Below are 12,483 nucleotides of genomic sequence, written 5' to 3'. Positions count from 1 at the left end.
TCACACAGAGTCATAGACTCATCACACAGAGACATAGACTCATCATACAGACATAGACTCATCACACAGAGCCATAGACTCATCACACAGAGACATAGACTCATCACACAGAGACATAGACTCATCACACAGAGACATAGACTCATCACACAGAGACATAGACTCATCACACAGCCATAGACTCATCACACAGAGTCATAGACTCATCACACAGAGACATAGACTCATCACACAGCCATAGACTCATCACACAGAGCCATAGACTCATCACACAGAGCCATAGACTCATCACACAGAGCCATAGACTCATCACACAGAGCCATAGACTCATCACACAGAGTCATAGACTCATCACACAGAGACATAGACTCATCACACAGAGACATAGACTCATCACACAGAGACATAGACTCATCACACAGAGACATAGACTCATCACACAGCCATAGACTCATCACACAGAGTCATAGACTCATCACACAGAGACATAGACTCATCACACAGAGCCATAGACTCATCACACAGAGCCATAGACTCATCACACAGAGCCATAGACTCATCACACAGAGCCATAGACTCATCACACAGAGCCATAGACTCATCACAGAGAGACATAGACTCATCACACAGAGCCATAGACTCATCACAGAGAGACATAGACTCATCACACAGAGTCATAGACTCATCACACAGATTCATAGACTCATCACACAGAGACATAGACTCATCACACAGAGCCATAGACTCATCACACAGAGCCATAGACTCATCACACAGAGACATAGACTCATCACACAGAGACATAGACTCATCACACAGAGACATAGACTCATCACACAGAGACATAGACTCATCACACAGAGACATAGACTCATCACACAGAGCCATAGACTCATCACACAGAGCCATAGACTCATCACACAGAGCCATAGACTCATCACACAGAGCCATAGACTCATCACACAGAGCCATAGACTCATCACACAGATTCATAGACTCATCACACAGAGCCATAGACTCATCACACAGAGCCATAGACTCATCACACAGATTCATAGACTCATCACACAGAGTCATAGACTCATCACACAGAGACATAGACTCATCACACAGAGACATAGACTCATCACACAGAGACATAGACTCATCACACAGAGACATAGACTCATCACACAGAGACATAGACTCATCATACAGAGACATAGACTCATCACACAGTGCCATAGACTCATCACACAGAGACATAGACTCATCATACAGAGACATAGACTCATCATACAGAGCCATAGACTCATCACACAGAGACATAGACTCATCACACAGATACATAGACTCATCACACAGAGACATAGACTCATCACACAGAGCCATAGACTCATCACACAGAGACATAGACTCATCACACAGATTCATAGACTCATCACACAGAGACATAGACTCATCACACAGAGACATAGACTCATCACACAGAGACATAGACTCATCACACAGAGACATAGACTCATCACACAGAGCCATAGACTCATCACACAGAGACATAGACTCATCACACAGAGCCATAGACTCATCACACAGAGCCATAAACTCATCACACAGAGCCATAGACTCATCACACAGAGACATAGACTCATCACACAGAGACATAGACTCATCACACAGAGACATAGACTCATCACACAGCCATAGACTCATCACACAGCCATAGACTCATCACACAGAGCCATAGACTCATCATACAGAGCCATAGACTCATAACACAGAGACATAGACTCATCATACAGAGACATAGACTCATCACACAGAGTCATAGACTCATCACACAGATTCATAGACTCATCACACAGCTATAGACTCATCACACTGAGCCATAGACTCATCACACAGAGTCATAGACTCATCACACAGAGACATAGACTCATCACACAGAGACATAGACTCATCACACAGAGACATAGACTCATCACACAGAGACATAGACTCATCACACAGAGCCATAGACTCATCACACAGAGACATAGACTCATCACACAGAGCCATAGACTCATCACACAGAGCCATAAACTCATCACACAGAGCCATAGACTCATCACACAGAGACATAGACTCATCACACAGAGACATAGACTCATCACACAGAGACATAGACTCATCACACAGAGACATAGACTCATCACACAGAGCCATAGACTCATCACACAGAGCCATAGACTCATCACACAGAGTCATAGACTCATCACACAGAGACATAGACTCATCACACAGATTCATAGACTCATCACACAGAGACATAGACTCATCACACAGAGCCATAGACTCATCACACAGAGTCATAGACTTATCACACAGAGCCATAGACTCATCACACAGAGACATAGACTCATCACACAGAGCCATAGACTCATCACACAGAGACATAGACTCATCATACAGAGACATAGACTCATCACACAGATTCATAGACTCATCACACAGAGACATAGACTCATCACACAGAGCCATAGACTCATCACACAGAGCCATAGACTCATCACACAGAGACATAGACTCATCACACAGAGCCATAGACTCATCACACAGAGTCATAGACTCATCACACAGAGACATAGACTCATCACACAGATTCATAGACTCATCACACAGAGACATAGACTCATCACACAGAGCCATAGACTCATCACACAGAGCCATAGACTCATCACACAGAGCCATAGACTCATCACACAGAGTCATAGACTCATCACACAGAGACATAGACTCATCACACAGAGACATAGACTCATCACACAGAGCCATAGACTCATCACACAGAGTCATAGACTCATCACACAGAGCCATAGACTCATCACACAGAGACATAGACTCATCACACAGAGCCATAGACTCATCACACAGAGACATAGACTCATCATACAGAGACATAGACTCATCACACAGATTCATAGACTCATCACACAGATTCATAGACTCATCACACAGAGACATAGACTCATCACACAGAGACATAGACTCATCACACAGAGCCATTGACTCATCACACAGAGCCATAGACTCATCACACAGAGCCATAGACTCATCACACAGAGCCATAGACTCATCACACAGAGTCATAGACTCATCACACAGAGCCATAGACTCATCACACAGTGCCATAGACTCATCACACAGAGCCATAGACTCATCACACAGAGCCATAGACTCATCACACAGAGCCATAGACTCATCACACAGAGCCATAGACTCATCACACAGAGCCATAGACTCATCACACAGAGCCATAGACTCATCACACAGAGTCATAGACTCATCACACAGAGCCATAGACTCATCACACAGAGCCATAGACTCATCACACAGAGACATAGACTCATCACACAGAGACATAGACTCATCACACAGAGACATAGACTCATCACACAGATTCATAGACTCATCACACAGATTCATAGACTCATCACACAGAGCCATAGACTCATCACACAGATTCATAGACTCATCACACAGATTCATAGACTCATCACACAGAGCCATAGACTCATCACACAGAGCCATAGACTCATCACACAGAGACATAGACTCATCACACAGAGACATAGACTCATCACACAGATTCATAGACTCATCACACAGATTCATAGACTCATCACACAGAGCCATAGACTCATCATACAGAGCCATAGACTCATCACACAGAGACATAGACTCATCACACAGAGACATAGACTCATCACACAGAGCCATAGACTCATCACACAGAGCCATAGACTCATCACACAGAGCCATAGACTCATCACACAGAGACATAGACTCATCACACAGAGTCATAGACTCATCACACAGATTCATAGACTCATCACACAGAGCCATAGACTCATCACACAGAGCCATAGACTCATCACACAGAGCCATAGACTCATCACACAGAGCCATAGACTCATCACACAGAGCCATAGACTCATCACACAGAGACATAGACTCATCACACAGATTCATAGACTCATCATACAGAGACATAGACTCATCACACAGATTCATAGACTCATCACACAGATTCATAGACTCATCACACAGAGCCATAGACTCATCACACAGAGACATAGACTCATCATACAGAGACATAGACTCATCATACAGAGACATAGACTCATCACACAGAGCCATAGACTCATCACACAGAGCCATAGACTCATCACACAGAGCCATAGACTCATCACACAGCAGAGACCCATAGACTCATCACACAGCAGAGACCCATAGACTCATCACACAGAAGAGAGCCATAGACTCATCACACAGCAGAGACCCATAGACTCATCACACAGCAGAGACCCATAGACTCATCACACAGCAGAGACCCATAGACTCATCACACAGAGCCATAGACTCATCACACAGCAGAGACCCATAGACTCATCACACAGCAGAGACCCATAGACTCATCACACAGCAGAGACCCATAGACTCATCACACAGAAGAGAGCCATAGACTCATCACACAGCAGAGACCCATAGACTCATCACACAGCAGAGACCCATAGACTCACCACACAGCAGAGACCCATAGACTCATCACACAGAGCCATAGACTCATCACACAGCAGAGACCCATAGACTCATCACACAGCAGAGACCCATAGACTCATCACACAGCAGAGACCCATAGACTCATCACACAGAGCCATAGACTCATCACACAGCAGAGACCCATAGACTCATCACACAGCAGAGACCCATAGACTCATCACACAGCAGAGACCCATAGACTCATCACACAGAAGAGAGCCATAGACTCATCACACAGCAGAGACCCATAGACTCATCACACAGCAGAGACCCATAGACTCACCACACAGCAGAGACCCATAGACTCATCACACAGAGCCATAGACTCATCACACAGCAGAGACCCATAGACTCATCACACAGCAGAGACCCACAGACTCATCACACAGCAGAGACCCATAGACTCATCACACAGCAGAGACCCATAGACTCATCACACAGCAGAGACCTATAGACTCACCACACAGCAGAGACCCATAGACTCATCACACAGCAGAGACCCATAGACTCATCACACAGCAGAGACCCATAGACTCACCACACAGCAGAGACCCATAGACTCATCACACAGCAGAGACCCATAGACTCATCACATAGCAGAGACCCACAGACTCATCACACAGCGGAGAGCCACAGTTTATTGTGGTCGGCTACGCACGGTGATGCCCAAGAAACTCAACAACTGTACAACATTCCACCCGCTCCCCATCCCCGCCACCGTGCCAGGCCTGGGCCGCGTCTCCCCGCGCGCGGTGGGCGGCGGCGGCGCCGGCGCCGGCAACTCGACTCCGGCGGACGAGCCCCACCTCCTGCACCCGGCGCGCTCCACCTCGCCGTACGGCGGCAAGCGGCGTCACTCGAGCGCCGATCCCCACGCGGCGGCGGGAGGCGGCGGAGGCGGCGGAGGCGGCGGAGGCGGTGGAGGCTGCGGCTCCGCCTGCAGCTCCCCCCACCTCTCCCCCACGCCGTCGCCCGCCACCTCGCGCCGCTCCAGCATCAACGAGGGGGAGCCGCCGCAGCCGCCGCTGCCGCCGCCGCTGCTGCTGCTCATGCCACCGGGCGAGGCGAGAACACGGGGGGGGGGGGGGGGGGGGGGTCTAGGCCGGTGGTCCAGGCACAGGCCCACGAGACCAGGCACAGGCCCAGGCCCAGGCCCGGGGTCTAGGCCGGTGGTCCAGGCACAGGCCCACGAGACCAGGCACAGGCCCAGGCCCAGACCCCGGGGTCTAGGCCGGTGGTCCAGGCACAGGCCCAGGAGACCAGGCACAGGCCCAGGCCCAGACCCCGGGGTCTAGGCCGGTGGTCCAGGCACAGGCCCAGGAGACCAGGCCCAGGCCCAGGCCCAGGCCCAGGCCCGGGGTCTTGGTCTGTGGTCCAGGCACAGGCCCAGGAGACCAGGCCCAGGCCCAGACCCAGGCTCAGGGTCTTGGTCTGTGGTCCAGGCACAGGCCAAGGGTCCAGTCAGCGGCCCGCGGGGACCAGGCCCAGGGGTTAGGCCAAGGCCTGGAGTCCAGTTCCCATGCCTGGGATCTAGGCCAAGACTCAAATCCCAGAGTCCAGGCCCAAGCCCGGGGGCCACACCCAGGCCTGGTATCTAAGGCCTAGGCCCGGGTCTAGGGTCCCAGCCAGGCCCAGGGGCCTGGAGTCTAGGGATTGGGCCCAGGCCTGAGGCCCAATCCCCAGGTCTGGGGTCCAGGCCCCGGGTCCAGCACACACCCCAAGTGTGCTGCTGCTGATGATGCTGATGATGAAGATGATGATGATGATGGCGGTGATGATGATGATGGCGGTGATGACAGTGACGGTGATGTCGCTGCTGCTGCTTCTGCTGCTTCTGCTGCTTCTGCTGTTGCTTCCGCTGTTTCTGCTTCTTCCGCTGCTGCTTCTGCTGCCTCTGCTGCCTCTGCTTCTTCTGCTGCTTCTGCTGCCTCTGCTTCTTCCGCTGCTTCTTCGGCCACTTGTGCTTCTGCTTCTGCTGCTTCTTCTGCTGCTGCTTCCCCTGTTGCTGCTTCTGCTGTTGCTTCTGCTGTTTCTGCTTCTGTTTCTGCTTCTTCCGCTGCTGCTTCTGCTGCCTCTGCTGCCTCTGCTTCTTCCGCTGCTTCTTCGGCCACTTGTGCTTCTGCTGCTTCTTCTGCTGCTGCTTCCCCTGTTGCCGCTGCTGCTTCTGCCGCCTCTGCTGCCGCTGCTGGCAGGACGTGGACTCGCAGGAGAGCATCCCGTCCAAGTCTCGCCGCACCTCCCAGGACCACACGGCGCCCGGCTTCGAGGGACAGCTCCAGCTGCAGCAGCTGCAGCAGCTGCAGCAGCAGCAGCTGCAGCAGCTGCAACAGCTGCAGCAGCTGCTGCTCCTACAGCAGCAGCAGCAGCAGCAGCAGGTTGGGTCGTGGGATGACGCGGAGTGTGACGTCAGCACCTTCCTGAAGGCCGAGGTGGAGCCGCCGTCCCCGCCGCCGCCACCGGCGTCATCGTCGGCGCCGTCGGCGTCATCGGCGTCGTTGCCGCAGCCGTTCCTGGCGGTGCCGGCGTGCCCCTGGACGCTGCCCAAGCAGCCGGCGCTGTGCGGGTGGGTGGCGGTGCGGCGCCGTCGCGTGGAGGGGTCACGAGGGGTTCGTGGGGGTTGAGCGGAGGGGTCACGAGGGGTTCGTGGGGGTTGAGCGGAGGGGTCACGAGGGGTTCGTGGGGGTTGAGCGGAGGGGTCACGAGGGGTTCGTGGGGGTTGAGCGGAGGGGTCGCGAGGGTTCGTGGGGGTCACGTGGAGGGGTCACGGGGGTTCGTGGGGGTCGAGCGGAGGGGTCGCGAGGGGTCGCGAGGGGTCGTGGGGGTCACGTGGAGGGGTCACGGGGGTAAGTGGGGGTCGCGCGGAGGGGTCACGAGGGTTCGTGGGGGTCGAGCGGAGGGTTCGTGGGGGTCGCGTGGAGGGTCTGTGACCCTTCCCACTGTGACCCCCCCCCCCCCCCCCCCCCCCCACGTGACAGGGTGGAGGGGCTGCCCAGTCTCTCCCAGTGGCTGCCCTCCCACGTGGGTGCCTGCGAGCTGCGTGTGGAGGTGCAGCCTCGCGGCCACCACCGTGCCCACTACGAGACGGAGGGCAGCCGCGGCGCCGTCAAGGCCGCCGCCACGGGAAGCGGGCACCCCGTCGTCACGGTAACCGCCGCGGTCACGGTAACGTGCACGTGCGTGTGTGTGTGTGCGCGTGTACGTGTGTGTGTGTGTATGTGTCTGTGCGTGTCTGTGCGTGCGTGTATATCTGGACGGGTGCGAGGGGCTGGTAACCCCTCCACCTTCAATTAATTACCACTAAACCACGAGTTAAACTGAAATATTTAACTAATAAGCTTGTGCCGGAGGCCCAGGGGGGCCAGGCGTCTATGACGTCTCCTGGCCAAACCCCAATTGGCGGAGCCAGGAGATTGAATCTCTACCCTAGGGGCTCCTCCAGAAACAACGAAAAGCCACTACGGGTGGCCACGTGGAATGTTCGAACGCTCACTGCGGAGGAGAGGCTGCCACTCCTCTGTCGGCGGCTGGACCGGTACCGCCTGGATCTCTGTGGCATTCAGGAGGTCCGGTGGACCGGTTCTGGCTCCTGCCACCATGAGGGGTGGACAGTCCTCTACTCGGGGCAGCAGACTGCCAAACAACAGGGTGTGGCTCTTCTTTTGAACAAAAGAATGAAGGGGGCGTGGGAGCGTGGCGGTGAGGTGTGGGAAGCTGTAAGCCCCAGGCTACTTTGGGCTCGCCTTCCCATCAACCGGAGGCGAGGAATGGTGGTCGTGGTTACTTATGCCCCCACCGAAGATGAACATCCGTGGAGGGATGCAAGCAAGGCCGATGAGTCAGATGCCTTCTATGACCTCCTGTCACAGGTGCTGGCTAAAGTGGCCCCTCGGGATAGAGTCATCATGTTGGGTGACTTCAATGCCCGAGTTGGTCATGATGCTGGCACCTGGTCTGGATTGATTGGAGGGCATGGGCCAGATCAGCTCAATAACAACGGTAGGAGGCTGCTAGATTGTTGTGCAGCCCATGGGCTTGTAATTACCAACACGCTGTTCCGGCATCGGCGCATCCACACAACATCATGGATGCATGCCGGGTCCAAGCAAGAACATCTGCTGGTCTACATAGTGACGGACCAGCGGATGTGAGCCCATGTCCTTGACACCAGGACCTACCGTGGAGCTGATCTGCCCTCTGACCATCGACTAGTCATCTGTAAGACGCGCCTGCCATTCTTCCACTCCGGTCGTGGGTGTACACCCAGGACCCCATTCCAACCTAAAGTGGCCTGGTCTCAGTTATCTGATGAAAGTTGCAAGCAAGAATTTCATCATAGCTTGCGGCTGGGATTGGCATCGTCCCCCACTCCTCCTGATGTCGAGGGTAAATGGGCGAGGTTTAGGACTGTGACTCATGCAGCTGCAATGGCTGCTTTGGGTACGTGGTCCAGACCTCCCCAGAGACCCTGGCTGACAGAGGAGGTGTTCAGGATGGTTCAGAAAAAGCGACAGGCCCACTCTCATTGTCTACAGAATCCCACGTCAGAGAATGAGGAGGCTTACCGCGGACTTCGCTCGTAGGTTCGGAGAGCCGTGAGGCGCTGCAAGAATTGGTGGTGGTCGCGGGTTGCTGAGGAGATGGAGTCTGCCTCAGTGGCCCGTGATCACAAATCTCTATTTAACTCCATCAAAAAAGTAACCTGCAGCGCCACACCTATTACCATCAGGGGAAAAAATGGTGATCCAATCTCCGACCCCCAGGAACAGGTTTGCAGATTTGCTGAGCATTTCTGTGAGGTCCTGGGGGAGGGAAAATCCCTCAGCCAGGAAAACATCGTGGCACAAAACTAGGATAATCCTGCTGAGGCTGCGGTGCCTCAAATATTGGAAGAAGTCACCCCCTGTGAGTGGCTGGCTGAGGTGCCATCTGTTGAGGAAGTACTGAAGGCGATCCGGAGTCTTGAGACCAGGAAAGGCAGCGGGCAGAGATGATCTCCCAAGCGAAATGCTGAGGGAGGGTGGCGTTTGTGCACAGACTGCCCTATATGACATCATAACAACAGTCTGGACCACTGGACGGGTTCCGCAGGATTGGAAGGATGCCCTGGTGGTCCCCCTTTTTAAGAAGGGGGACCGCACAGACTGTAACAACTACAGGGGCATCTCACTCCGCAGTGTGCCGGGAAAGGTCCTGGCAAGGATTATTCAACATCGCCTTGCCAGGCACGCTGAGGAGAGGCTTGCGGAGCCCCAATGCGGTTTCAGGAAAGGGCGGTCCTGCACAGATGCCATATTTTCTGTCCGTCTGCTACAGCAGAGGTGTAGGGAATTCCAACAAGACCTACATCTCTGCTTTATTGACCTGGTCAAGGCCTATGATACCATCAGTAGGCCTGGGCTCTGGGTTGTTCTTCGTGCTTTTGGAGTACCTGACCCTCTGCTTACGATCATTAAGGACCTTCATGATGGTGAGCGGGCCCGGGTAAAACTACGTGGCCGGGAGTCAGAGCCATTCCCTGCACACCTTGGGGTGCGACAAGGATGTCCTCTGGCTCCCACATTATTTAACATCTATTTTGATCACGTAGTTCGTGAAGCCTTCAATAGCTGTATCGGGGGAATCTGCATATGGTACAGATATAATGGGAGGCTGATCGATGACCGGGTGCGGTCAAAGGATGGCTCCCTATTGCTCAACCACGTTTGGTATGCTGATGATTTGGTAATAGCTACTCATTCAGAGGAGGAGTTGGAGACGCTGCTGCTGAGACTGGAGCATGCCACTAAGAGATGGGGCCTTACCATCAGCCCCACCAAAACTATGCACCTGCCTGGATATTTTGTACCATCGGACACACCACTCCCACAACTCCCAATCGGTGATGGGGCAGTTGTGGAGAGAGTGGAGAGTTTCCCATACCTGGGCAGTGTGCTTATGACCGGCTCCAGTTAACAGCAGAGGTCTCACTCCGAATCAGTTGAGCGGCAATATCTTTTCATCGGTTGCGTAACGCTGTGTGGAAGCTACCTGGTCTGTCGCTCCGCACTAAGCTTCAGGTCTTCTCGGCCACGGTCATTCCCTCCCTTCTCTACGCTTGCGAAACGTGGACTCCCCTAATGGAACATCTTCGCCAGTTAGAAACATTTAGGCTGGCCTGCCTACGATCCATCCTGGGTTTAACCAGACTGGATTGTGTGAGGAGCTCACAAATCCTTGAAAGATCTGGGCAAGATCCCATCAGTGAGCTCCTCCGGCGGGCAAGGCTGCGATGACTGGGTCATGTCGCCCGCATGCCCAGCCACCGCATGCCGAAACGGCTTTTGTTCGGCTGGATTGAGGGGGCTAAGCGGGCGCGGCACGGGCTAGAGAAGAGATGGAGTGATGTGGTACAGGAGGACGTGGAGCTGAGTGGACTTGCCGATGACTGGTACCAGCAGTGTCAATATCGGCCTCTGTGGAGGAGGCTCGTGAAGGATGCTACTGGGCAGTTGGAGGCAGTCGCCCTCCAACAACAACGGAGGACGGAGGAGCGACGCTCAGAACAACGAGCGGAGCGCCGGGTGGCTAAAGCACAGCAGGTTGGCACAGTAGGGGGCACAGGTGGTGCATCAGCCAGTCATCTCAGTCAGTCGACCCGTGGCACCTGGGTCTGCCCCGTGACCTCCTGCCAGCGGGCGTTCGACACTTCACGTGGCCTCAGGGTGCACATGGCCTGGCACAAGCGTCGTGGTGACGTCACCGCCACTTAGTGGCGAATGGCGGTTGTTGTATATCTGTGCGTCTGTGTGTGCGTGTATATCTGTGTGTGCGTGTGTCTGTGTGTGTGCGTGTGTCTGTGTGTGTGTGTGTCTGTGTGTGTGCGTGTGTCTGTGCGTGCGTGTATATCTGTGCGTGCGTGTGTCTGTGCGTGTATATCTGTGTGTGTGTGCGTGTGTCTGTGCGTGAGTATATATCTGTGCGTGCATGTATATCTGCGTGTGTGTGTCTGTGCGTGTATATCTGTGCGTGTGTCTGTGCGTGCGTGTATATCTGTGTGTGCGTGTGTCTGCGTGCGTGCGCAGCTGAGCGGCTACCGCGAGACGCCGCTCACCCTTCAGATGTTCATCGGCACAGCGGACGAGCGTCCCCTGCGGCCTCACCCCTTCTACCAAGTTCACCGCATCACCGGCAAGACGGTGGCCACACAGAGCCGCGAGGCCGCTCTGGGCCCACACCGCCTGCTGGAGATCGCCCTGCTGCCTGACCATGGCATGAAGGCCCTGTAGGCAGCTCACCACCACACTCACCACCACCACGCTCACCACACTCACCACCACCACGCTACTCACCACACCGCCTGCTGGAGATCGCCCTGCTGCCTGACCACGGCATGAAGGCCCTGTAGGCCGCTCACCACCACACTCACCACCACCACGCTCACCACCACCTCCACGCTCACCACCACCACACTCACCACCACCACGCTACTCACCACACCGCCTGCTGGAGATCGCCCTGCTGCCCGACCACGGCATGAAGGCCCTGTAGGCCGCTCACCACCACCACACTCACCACCACACTCACCACACTCACCACCACCACCACCACGCTCACCACCACGCTCACCACCACACTCACCACCACCACGCTCACCACCACGCGTGCGTGTGTGTGCGTGTGTGTGCGCGTGTGTCTTTGTGTGTCTGTGTGTGTGTGTCTGTGTGACTGTGTGTGTCTGTGTGACTGTGTGTGTGTCTGTGTGTGTGACTGTGTGTGCACGTGTGTGTGCGTGTGTGACTGTGTGTGTGTGTGTCTCCGTGCGTGTGTGTGTCTCCGTGCGTGTGTGTGTGTGTGTGCGTGCGTGTGCGTGACTGTGTGTGTGACTGTGTGTGTGACTGTGTGTGACTGTGTGTGCCTGTGTGTGTCTGTGTGACTGTGTGTGTG

General features: G+C 54.4%; 1 protein-coding gene across 3 annotated transcripts in view; it reads left to right on the top strand.

The window, feature by feature from the left end:
• LOC116937449 (uncharacterized) overlaps window positions 1-12,483 on the top strand; it is a 101,201-nt gene that overhangs the window by 57,048 nt on the left and 31,670 nt on the right. For all 3 annotated transcript variants that reach the window (XM_076055137.1, XM_076055136.1, XM_076055135.1), the window contains exons 4-7: window positions 5,287-5,624; window positions 6,753-7,123; window positions 7,536-7,704; window positions 11,622-11,821. In XM_076055137.1, the coding sequence (XP_075911252.1) occupies window positions 5,287-5,624; window positions 6,753-7,123; window positions 7,536-7,704; window positions 11,622-11,821 (1,078 nt within the window). The remainder of the gene's footprint in view (window positions 1-5,286; window positions 5,625-6,752; window positions 7,124-7,535; window positions 7,705-11,621; window positions 11,822-12,483) is intronic.

This window comes from Petromyzon marinus, chromosome 69 (genome assembly GCF_048934315.1).
Source record: "Petromyzon marinus isolate PM22_M1 ecotype Great Lakes invasive population chromosome 69, UKy_Petmar_22M1.pri1.0, whole genome shotgun sequence".
Lineage (NCBI taxonomy): Eukaryota > Metazoa > Chordata > Hyperoartia > Petromyzontiformes > Petromyzontidae > Petromyzon > Petromyzon marinus.
This window is presented reverse-complemented; position numbering and strand designations above follow the sequence as displayed.